We start from the raw sequence: 10,570 nt of genomic DNA, 5'->3' as shown, positions 1-10,570 counted from the left end.
GGATAAGCTGGCAGTAGCAAGCTTTTAGAATACTGCAAGGGAAATTGAAGTTCATGGCTGTTGTAAGTGATTTTGTTATTTATACATAAAATTGTATGAGTAGAGATATAATGCATTCTTTAATGTCATATTATAGAGTTCTATATGGATAAAATTCTTTTGTATAACAATAGCTACATAATAAAAATGGATTAATGATAAGAAACAAAAGGTTTGATTGCACCCCTCCCATATTTTATTAATAATTATAATTAATAATTATTCATTATTGACTCTTAATCTTTATAAAGGGAGGAGCACAAACAAACCCAGATGCAAACCCACGATAGCCTTTTCAAAAAATGTCCTTCTTAAGGAAAGCTATGTCACAATGTTGTCATAATTGTAATTGAGAAATAATAATTCAAAATTTTTGGAGGGCACATTGCCCATTTTCTCATTCAAGTGATACAATATATTAAAATTGTTATACACAGATGGTGGCGAGGGTATGCACTTTAGTGCTCTCGTTCATTCATTCTGTACAACTGAAATTTGTTTTTAATAAACAATAACTTTAGCACAGCGTGTTCTAAGCTCCTAGATCTTTCTTTTTGACGTGGAAAAGTCTTTCTTAACTGTTTTGTGTTGCTCAAATACAAGTGCTAGGTACAGAAGCTTCAAAGTAAGAAAATCGAGTAGTTGGGCCAAGTTCCGTTGTGTTGGCACTTTAGAGATAGCTGGTAGCATTTTTCAGTAGATTAGAACATAGCCTTCAAAAATTATGAACAGATTTTTCTAAATCTTACTTGATGAAGAGTTATACTTACTTAAAATTGTTGAGGTCACTCGTTTGTGCAGCGCTAGAGCAACAACTTGCTGGGTTATAGGTACTAAAGTACCTATACTATCTCAAATATACAAAGGCAGCAACTTTTTTGTCAGCAAGTTTATCATATATTGCTGATTAGTAAAGAAAAAATGAAGCTTCTTTCTCACATGGTCTTCTTGCTGCCACTCATTCCAGTCATGGAATGCCACACCTTTCAATCTACATGCATGGGAGGGGCTGGAGCTGCTTGCATGTATGTGCTGCAGTGCTGCTACTTCTGCAGGTATTCAAGAGCAAGTGCAACTGTAGGAAGCTAGTGTTGAGCAGACTCTCTTCATGCTGATAATCAAACAGTTATTGAAGTGCGGGCATGCACCATAGCAGCTATAGGGGCGAGGCCATGCACCGTAGGTGTCTCGTCATTAGGAAGAACTTTCTTACACTACAATATTAAAGAAGGGGATACACTCCACCTCGTACCACGTCATGCTCATCACATGGTATTTATTAAAACAGCAACTGGTAACACTATCACTCTTAAAGTTGATCCAAATGATACTATTGAGAACATTAAATCACAAATACAAGCTAAGAAAATGATTCCAATTGATCAACAGAAACTGATCACTCGCTATCGTAAGCAATTAGATAATTCTCTAACACTATCAGATTATAATATTGAAGATAAAGCTATTCTGTATCTTACCCATTACCTTAGAAGTGGCACAGATATTTATATCAGAACTTTTAGTGGTAAAATGGTGGTTTTTGAAGTCCTACCTACAGATACTGTTAGTTATTTAAAGAAAATGATTAGAGATAAAGAAGGAATCTCATCAAATGATCAAACTTTGTTTTATGCTGGTCAACAACTTGATGATGCCTCAACTTTAGCAAATTATGATATTCCAATGGAAAGCATGTTACAACTTGTAACTCGTTTTTGCCCTAATATGACAATATTTGCTAAAACTTTGAGTGGTAAGACGATAAAACTTAACGTTAATTTTTCTGATACAGTTAGTGATATAAAAAGAAAGATAGAAGAAATGGAAGGTATACCATGTCATGAACAGAAGATAATATTTGGTCAGAGGCTACTGGGAGAAGATTACATTGAAGAAGCACTTTCACCTGGTAAAATTAAAACACTTCTTGATCATAATGTTAAAGATGGAAGCATATTGCACTTGATATTTCCCTCAAGAGCTAGTGGTGTAATTGTTAAATTTCCAGCTGGTAAAATAATTATGCTTGATACTGAACCTTCTGATACTATTGAGAATGTTAAAGCAAAGATAAAAGATAAAGAAGGAATCCCACCTGATCAGCAGAGACTCATATTTGCTTTTAGAAGATTAGAAGATGGTCGTACACTGTCAGATTATAACATTCAAAATAAAGATACAATACATTTACTTCTTCATCGCTTTGGTACATCTATGAAAGTATTTGTAAAAGCTTTTACTGGTAACATGATTACTTTACAAGTTGAACCTTCTTTTACTATTGAGAGTGTTAAGTATATGATTCTGGATGAAGAAGGAGTCCCACTTCATCTGCAAGAACTTTTATTTGCTGGTAAGCAATTGGACAATGGTCATCAGCTCTCACATTATAATATAAAGAATGAAAATACATTAGATTTACAATTTATTCCTGTTGGACAGATGCAAAGCCAAAGTATGACTTTTAATTTTTTTTATTCATTATTATGATTATATTAGGTATTGAACCAGAACCATTGAGTCACTACAGATTGTTCACCTTTTATGAACATACTCCAGCCACAAAAATATGGAATATACACTTTGTTGTTACAAAGAACAATACCTCTCACATTGAAGTATGTATAAATTTACTATTTTCTCACAATAGTTATTCTACTAATTACATGCATGTATGTATACTGACTATTTTATTTGTAGAAAGCAGTATCTGAGATGAGTGCTACAAGGTCATATAGTAGAGGGGATCCGGAAACTGTGTTCTCATTTGACGATAAAAAAGAAATTGTTTTTGATATTGAATCATCCATTATTAATGGATGGAAACTTTTACCATTCCTAACACCTTGCAAAGTAAATAAGCATAACATTACTGCTTTGTTTATTTATTGCTGTTTATTAGGTGCATAAAGCTGATGTTGATTATCACTCTGATGTTGGAGGTATTAGTAAGATAACTTTGCGTGTTGAAGGTCCACCCGATTCTGATAGTTTTACTCATTGCATTTCTATTACTGGTACAAAAGATCCATCATTATCTATTGCAATTAGTAAGTTTATATCTTCATCTCTCTTGCTTATAATTCTCTCTCTAGTGTGTTCAGATCCTTCATTGCTATCTCCTATAAATCTAGTAAGGGAAGATAATGGTAAGCTAATTATTCTAACATAATATCTCTTCTAACTTATTATTATAACAGAACCTCCTCCAGCTGTTGATCCCAGCATTAGGAAGCTATTGGAGGAAGTTGCTGCTAGAGCTCCCAATGAATGGATAAAAATTGGCACAATGCTAGACATTGATCAACACGTGTTAGATGGTATCAAATCTCAATTTAATGGTAATTTAATGGAATGTTATCGTGCTGTTTTTAATAAATGGAAAGCTACTACTCCACGTCCTTATAATTGGGCTACTATTGTAGAAATTTTAGAATCACAAGTAGTTCAAAGAAATGACCTGGCAGTTGAAATTAAAAGAAAATACTTAAGACTATAATTTTGTAATAATTAGTGACTTGCCTTAATAATATTAAGAATTTTTGTACTTTAATAATAAAATAATGTCTGTGAAAACTATTAATTAATGTGTGTCATATGCTTCAGTTATTTTGATTAGAATGTTATTCTGATTATAATGTATTTAAAGCCATTTTTGATTGTTGTCTTGATCAGCCTCCTTATTTGTTTGTGACCACTTTAAGGGATATTCCATTAGATGGCGACTGTGTAAGCCGGCTTGACAGAAATTTCCCAAGGAACCTGAAATGATCAGCAACAAGTATAAATCAGAAATGATCAGTTGCCTGTGTGTCCGGTTCTCTCTCGAACTTGTATTTCCTCAATAAAGTCATTAGACACATTTTAGTTTCCATCAATGCAAACCTCATACCAACACAATTACGAGGACCAGCACCAAATGGCATTATAACACATAGGATGACGTGACTCCTCATCAGGACTAAACCTGTCATTATAAAGACACAACTCATCCAGTATATGCATATACTGGACTCAAACCTTTCTGGTCTAAAGAACTCAGGCTGCTCCCAATGTTCAACTGACCGATGGAGCATTTGAATAGGAATTAGTATCCCACATCCTCCTGGTAATAATAATACACTAGTATAATACATATTACTTTATGTTGTTATCAATTTTTTGAATCAGCTTCTCTTGTTTCTCAGGGTTCATTGCTAAAAGATATGATGTGAAAGCTAATACATTATAGTTGTCTTATATCCAGCTAATAAGCCAATCCAAAATATCTCTTTTAATATATCAGGATCAAGGACATAAACCACAGGCTCAGAACCAAAGTAATACCTATGCAAGTTAATTTCATGACTATTAAGTCATGAAATTAAATCATAGCAATGCATCATGAAATGTGATCTATGCTAAAACTTATTAACCTCTCCAACTTGAGATGTTGACTAGATTAATTGTCAAATTTTTTTGATGTGCACACTTAATTTTGTAATTATTATTTCATAATACGTTTTTGTATTTAATGTCATACTAATCATTTAATTCAATATAAAATAAGAGTTGGGAGCTACATTTACTTTAGCTTTTGATATAGCCATGCTGAATCACATGAAACTTGTAAGTGACATATCTTATTATCATGCATGAATCCATTTGTTGTTCATTTGTCATGATTTGTGTTTCTATCACTCCTGCAATAGATACAATATCAAAAGTCAAACAGTTTACAGTTGCTAATTGCTAATTCAAATAGATAATGAAACTAATTTACAAAGGAAATATTGGACAATGTTACTATTGTACTGTTATTGTTAGAATCTAGCATATTTATAAATTATTGCCTGATACGTGACTTTCTATCTTTCTCAGTTATCTCTCAAAGTAAAAATTAAAAATATTCAAAAAGTAGTTATTGCTGTAAGATACTTTATTTTAAAAAACTGTTGGATGGTTACCATTATATTCACTAAAATAGTGACTATATATAATGATGCAATAACAGATCTAATAGTCCTGAGGAAACTTTCTTTGTTGCCAATGTTCATTTTCTTGTTCCATGTATTTTTGATAATGATCATCAACTATCTGAACAATGTTGATTTCATTCTCTCTCACGCGATACTTGTAACGTTTGGCCAGTATCAGAAATATTATCAGTATAAGCAACTGGAGGACACATGCTATTATGTAGTAGTACCATTTTTTTATTGAAGTTAGTAATATTTTTGAAATAGCAGATCCAAATCCCATTGATGAATAACACAATCCAACCATCAACCCTCTCATATGTTCTGGAGACTGTGCCACTGTAAACTCAAATGAAGTAGGAAAAAGAAGGAAAAATGAAATTCCAAATATTACTTGTTCAATTATTATTAATAAGTTATGATATGACTGAAATTTCTCAGTCAACAAATGAAGGATGCAAGTGGATAAAGAAAAGAAAAGCCCAGCACCCATTCTGGAAAGCATACTGGGTATATACCTGTGGAAAAAACCACGAATGATGAACAGATAAATTAGGAATAAGAGCAGAACAGTGATGTGATAAGCGCCAAAACTTTTTAGCACTTTATAGTAGTTTGAGGACTTTTCAAAGAAACTGTCTTCAGCCAATGCATATCCAAATGTAGCAATGAATAAGGGTAATATACGAAAGAAAGTCTTCACATCTTCTACCTCTTCCTCTGTAAATGGTCCACCATACTTATCCTTACCCAGGTCTATTCTTGAAGGAGCCTCTTCCTCCCAGTAGGTCAGAGCACTACGATTCTCAGGATACTTGTGCTTCCTGGTATAACACAATACTCTGAATATCAGTTTGATGGGATTCTTGATCAGTGATATATTCTCCAGCTTGTGTTTAAAAAATGAATGAGATACCAGTATAAGAGACAGTGCTACTCCTGATGCCATAATAAATAGCAACTCTTCAGTAACAGTGTCAAGTGATGATAACCAATCACTTAAAGCAGTTGCAGTTGGATAAGCAGCAATATTCCAGTATATTACAGTACTCAGTTCGTTAGCTGATGCTCCAATTAACTGATCAATATTGTATTGAATAATATTGGCAAGAAAACTTACAAAGCCAGTATATTGAAGAAGGGCTAAAACAATCCACAGTGCTTTGAGTAATCTGTTATAATTATTGAGTATAATTGTAATTCCAAGTATAATCCATGATATAAAACAGAGTATGACACCAATCATTATTGCTCTGTATCTTCCTATGTATACATCAGTTAATAAACCAAGGAGAGAGAAAAAAATGTAAGAAACTAAATGAACATATTGTAACTGATGTAAAGGGCCTTCAGAAAATAAGTATCTAGTCAAATGATACTGAATAGCCATCAAATAGTTCCACATAAGCACCATAATAGCAGAAAATGACACTATAGGAGCTACATACACTCTAGCCTTTGATAAAGCCATATTTAACTGAACAATGTCACCTATAACTCTATGTTTTATATGCTAAGGTGCAATAAAACAGTTTATATCAAACTCATGAAAATGAAAATGAGAATCATGCAATAATTGTAAACAATGGAGATAAATGGCATGAACTATCAATACCCGCCCACCAAATACCTTTTTTGTAACTACAGTGTCCTATATGTAGCTATAGTAGCACCAAGAGTACATGATGGGTGGTAGCACTAAACTCACCAAAATTAAAATGAGAATCATGCAATAATTGTAAACAATGGAGCTGAATGGAATATCCACCCACCAAATACTTTTTTTGCAACTTCAGTGTCCTATATGTAGCACTGGAAAAGTTTTCTGTTTAATTTATTCTTAAATACTAGCTTTAGAAGAGCTTTGGCCAAAATTACACAAGGTATACTATTTCAACATCATCTTATGAATTATGATCTCTTAGATGTGTCATACCCTAGGATATTAATCAATCTTATTAGATAAAGCCTAGATCTAGCTATACAAAAAATTCTAATTCATAGCCAAGTTTTTATAAATTTTAAAAAGTTCATTGCAGTAGCACTTTTAGAAATATTCCATCAGCTGGTGACTGTGTAACGCCAATACGAGTTTTTAATGGAACCTAAAATTAATAAAAATAATAATACAGAACAATCCTCTACTTCTGTTACTTGTGTGTCTGGTGCTCTCTCAAACTTGTATTTCCTCAATAAATTCATCAGACACATTTTAGCTTCCATCAATGCAAACCTCATACCAATACAATTACGAGGACCAGCACCAAATGGCATATAACACATTGGATGATGTGACTCCTTCTCATTAGGACTAAACCTATCATCATAAAGACTCAACTCATCCAGTATATGCATATACTGGACTCAAACCTTTCTGGTCTAAAGAGCTCAGGCTGTTCCCAATGTTCAACTGACTGATGGAGGACCTGAATGGGTATCACGATGTAACAACCAGCAGGTATAGTGACTCCATTGATTGTACAAGTGTTTTCACATATTCTGAAAGTCCTAGTTATATGAGTAATTATAAACTCAAGTAGGTGTATAGCTGCACCTTGGTGCAGGTGGATATACCCTCAGTGACTCATGTAATACCCAGTCTAAATACTCCACACTGTGTGCAGCATCATACAAAGAAGACTCCTGCATAATATATAAATAGTAGGAACAATACAACCAATTACTTTATGATCTTGATAATATTTATCAATTTCTTGAATCAGTTTCTCTTGTTTATCAGGGTTCATTGCTAGAAGATATGCTGTAAAGGCCAGTAGGTTACTGGTTGTCTCATATCCAGCTAATAAAAACGTTGTACAGAGAGCTATTATTTCATCATCTGTCAACTGCTTGGAACCAGGTCCTAATTCCCCAGTATCATCATCTGCTCTAGCTTCCATTAAAAGCTGAAGAAAGTCAACATTCTGTAATTAAATTATGGGATTATATTGCCTTTTTATAGAATAAAAATTTCTGACTTTATTTTCAGATGCTTCAGATGACTGTTGCCTTCTCTGTTCAATCACTTCCATCGCAACACTTTTAAGAGTTGCAAAATCCTGAGTTATCTTCGATCCATTTGAAAAAAACAACTCAAACAATTTTTCTGAGAAAGGAATTTGGGCTGAAAAATAAATTGCAATAAATTAGCAATTTAATACACATTTGCATACAGCATAATAATTCACTCAATCCTGTAATGGCAGTGCCAGAGAATATCCCTGCAGCAGCTTCAGTTAAAGAGTTTCCTTCTCCTTTAAGAATATTCACTTGACAACCAAAAGCAGTCGCTAGAATAACCTCCATTGTAAAATGACCAAATATTCTATACATTAAAAATAATGATACACTAATTATTCTAGTTCAATGTTAACCTAAAGAGTTCGGTACTATTGCCTTTAGTACTTATGTCACTAAATACCTCATCCAATGTGTGACAGCTCTTCTCAATAAGAGGAACCATCTACATGTAAGCAGAAGGAATTAGATGAAGTTATACACTTCTTTTCCTTGTTAGTGTGTCACTTACCATTCTCATTTTCTTAGCTGAAAATGTAGGGCTAGTTATTGGCCTTACCCTCTTCCAATTTTTCTTATCCATGTGTACAAGGCCAGTAGCAACATTGGCCTTTTTTCTTAACACATACATGAAGCCAGAGTCCCCTTTCTATGAATGACAAAATAAAGCCTACCGGGTATTTACACTAGCAATTAACAATTAAACATTAGTGGGCTCCATTAATTTCATGAATTTTTAAAGCTGTTCTGAAATTGAGCAAAAGTCCCTGTCACTGTAAGGGCCTTTGACCAAAAATGGCTAGGTGAGATTTCTCCATTTTATATTTTTTTCTGATACATACATGTTCTGAAGTTGTATATGTAGTTTGAGCTGCAAAATTAACTCATTGTTTAGCATGCTTTATAGGAACCCAGCTGGTGACAATCTTCTAAACCGTAAATTTTCCATTTTAAAAAGTAAGCCATGTTTCTGTTTGGTACCAAAACATAGTATTTGTTAGTCCATTTTTACAAAAGAAGTGTAATTAAATGTCTAATTGTAATTCAGGTTTTTTTAATTAACGCCAGGTCTGGCCATAGAAAAATATGAATACTTACTCTTCTCTCAGTAAAGTTATCAAACTGTTTAATTGTGATTTCTTTCAACATATCAAGATCAAGAATGGCAACAACAGCCCTGGCACCAAAGTAATACCTACATATAATCATAATATAATTACAGGAAATGAACTAGAGAGCATAGAAGGAAAGTCCCGAGGGAATTCCAAGACAACAGCTGGCACCCCATAAAATCCAACAAACAGACAGTAAATGACAAGTATAACAATTAAGGTTGGTTTAAAATATGACGCTAGGCCAGCATAAAGTCAATTTTTAATTAAAAGTGTGGGTGATTTGACTTTTTGTTGAACCAAATCCTATTCCAGCATCAACGTAACGTCAGGACTAGCGTAAATATTGTAAACCTGCCTTTAATTGTATCAAAGAATGACTGATGAATATTTTAGCTGTCTATTAAACGAGTTATTTGGGGATCTACTTACCCAAATACTTTGCCATGTATTTTCATCCATTTCTCTATTGCAACTGTGTCAGTCTATCATGCAAGGAAAAACATAATTTCTTAGTCTTACTGCCTTGGTAGCCTTACCAGCTTAAATATGTCCAAACTGTTTCCAAAGAAAGGTACAGTTGGAGGAGAAGTCAAACCAACCTTCTTAAACACTTGATACGGGGCATAAGCAAACCTATGATGAAACACAACCTGAATAACACAAAATGGCTCGCAATTGATGAGCCTTACTTGTACCAAAGGATAAGAACTAAGAGCAGGACCCCTCCAAAAATATAAGCAAAGAGCATCTTTCACTTTAGATTGCCTAATTGCTTATCATCACGTGAACAGAGATGTCTAATTTTGATATTAATTTTGTAAAAATAATTGTGCTTGTATTAATATTTCCCTTTTAATATCAAATTCTACATGACATAAAAGTATCAATTCATAATAAGTATAAATCCTCAACTGATCTCCCACTGTGATGACAAGAGCTCTGGAAGCTAATTAAAAAATATATCTAATTCATAGCTGAGTTTATTTAAATTTTAAAAAGTTCATTTCAGTAGCACTTTTAGAAATATTCCATCAGCTGGTGACTGTGTAATACCAATACGAGTTTTTAACGGAACCTAAAATTAAAGAAAATAATAATACAGAGCAACCCTCTGCTTCTGTTACTTGTGTGTCTGGTGCTCTCTCAAACTTGTATTTCTTCAATAAGTTCATTAGACACATTTTAGCTTCCATCAATGCAAACCTCATACCAATACAATTACGAGGACCAGCACCAAATGGCATATAACACATAGGATGACGTGACTCCTTCTCATCAGGACTAAACCTATCATCATAAAGACCCAACTCATCCAGTATATGCATATACTGGACTCAAACCTTTCTGGTCTAAAGAGCTCAGGCTGTTCCCAATGTTCAACTGATTGATGGAGGACCTGAATGGGTATCATGATAGAACAACCAGCAGGTATAGTGACTC

The 10,570-nt window shown here is 33.6% G+C and overlaps 3 protein-coding genes across 9 annotated transcripts in view; 1 reads left to right on the top strand and 2 right to left on the bottom strand.

Moving 5' to 3' along the window:
* The first annotated feature begins 1,225 nt into the window (after window positions 1-1,225).
* On the top strand, window positions 1,226-4,727 carry LOC100637329 (polyubiquitin-like). 3 transcript variants are annotated; one of them, XM_019994933.1, is made up of 8 exons: window positions 1,226-2,494; window positions 2,539-2,657; window positions 2,740-2,892; window positions 2,942-3,089; window positions 3,135-3,188; window positions 3,240-3,380; window positions 3,758-4,147; window positions 4,227-4,727. In XM_019994933.1, the coding sequence occupies exons 1-7, from the start codon at window positions 1,309-1,311 to the stop codon at window positions 3,808-3,810; spliced, it is 1,854 nt and encodes a 617-aa protein (XP_019850492.1). In that variant the 5' UTR covers window positions 1,226-1,308; the 3' UTR covers window positions 3,811-4,147; window positions 4,227-4,727. The 3 variants fall into 3 exon arrangements, with proteins under 3 accessions (XP_019850492.1, XP_019850491.1, XP_019850493.1); XM_019994934.1 differs by lacking the exons at window positions 3,758-4,147; window positions 4,227-4,727 and having other exon boundaries at window positions 1,489-1,792; window positions 1,832-2,494; window positions 3,240-3,556; XM_019994932.1 differs by lacking the exons at window positions 3,758-4,147; window positions 4,227-4,727 and having other exon boundaries at window positions 1,226-2,392; window positions 3,240-3,556.
* Window positions 4,728-6,883: 2,156 nt separating this feature from the next.
* LOC100637203 (cytochrome P450 3A24-like) overlaps window positions 6,884-10,570 on the bottom strand; it is a 5,657-nt gene continuing 1,970 nt past the window's right edge. Inside the window, exons 1-13 of one of the 5 annotated variants that reach the window (XM_019994927.1) lie at window positions 9,820-9,917; window positions 9,667-9,763; window positions 9,560-9,612; window positions 9,114-9,210; window positions 8,527-8,664; window positions 8,372-8,460; window positions 8,171-8,322; window positions 7,976-8,121; window positions 7,682-7,921; window positions 7,552-7,640; window positions 7,368-7,505; window positions 7,152-7,314; window positions 6,884-7,102 (exon numbers count right to left, since the gene is read on the bottom strand). In XM_019994927.1, the coding sequence (XP_019850486.1) occupies window positions 7,028-7,102; window positions 7,152-7,314; window positions 7,368-7,505; window positions 7,552-7,640; window positions 7,682-7,921; window positions 7,976-8,121; window positions 8,171-8,322; window positions 8,372-8,460; window positions 8,527-8,664; window positions 9,114-9,210; window positions 9,560-9,612; window positions 9,667-9,763; window positions 9,820-9,878 (1,536 nt within the window). In that variant the 5' untranslated portion in view covers window positions 9,879-9,917 and the 3' untranslated portion in view covers window positions 6,884-7,027. Of the gene's footprint in view, window positions 7,103-7,151; window positions 7,315-7,367; window positions 7,506-7,551; window positions 7,641-7,681; window positions 7,922-7,975; window positions 8,122-8,170; window positions 8,323-8,371; window positions 8,461-8,526; window positions 8,665-9,113; window positions 9,211-9,559; window positions 9,613-9,666; window positions 9,764-9,819; window positions 9,918-10,570 lie in introns of those variants that run through there. The other 4 variants (XM_019994928.1, XM_019994929.1, XM_019994930.1 and 1 more) reach the window with 4 other exon arrangements.
* Window positions 9,955-10,564, bottom strand: LOC109581119 (cytochrome P450 3A19-like). Its single transcript, XM_019994931.1, has 3 exons — window positions 10,471-10,564; window positions 10,255-10,417; window positions 9,955-10,205 (listed from the first exon to the last, which is right to left on the bottom strand). The coding sequence occupies exons 1-3, from the start codon at window positions 10,539-10,541 to the stop codon at window positions 10,131-10,133; spliced, it is 309 nt and encodes a 102-aa protein (XP_019850490.1). The 5' UTR covers window positions 10,542-10,564; the 3' UTR covers window positions 9,955-10,130.

This window comes from Amphimedon queenslandica, unplaced genomic scaffold, assembly GCF_000090795.2.
Source record: "Amphimedon queenslandica unplaced genomic scaffold, v1.1 AMPQUscaffold_13460, whole genome shotgun sequence".
Taxonomy (NCBI): Eukaryota; Metazoa; Porifera; class Demospongiae; order Haplosclerida; family Niphatidae; genus Amphimedon; species Amphimedon queenslandica.
Note: the sequence above shows the minus strand (reverse complement) of the source record. Positions and strands in the feature narration are given on the sequence as shown.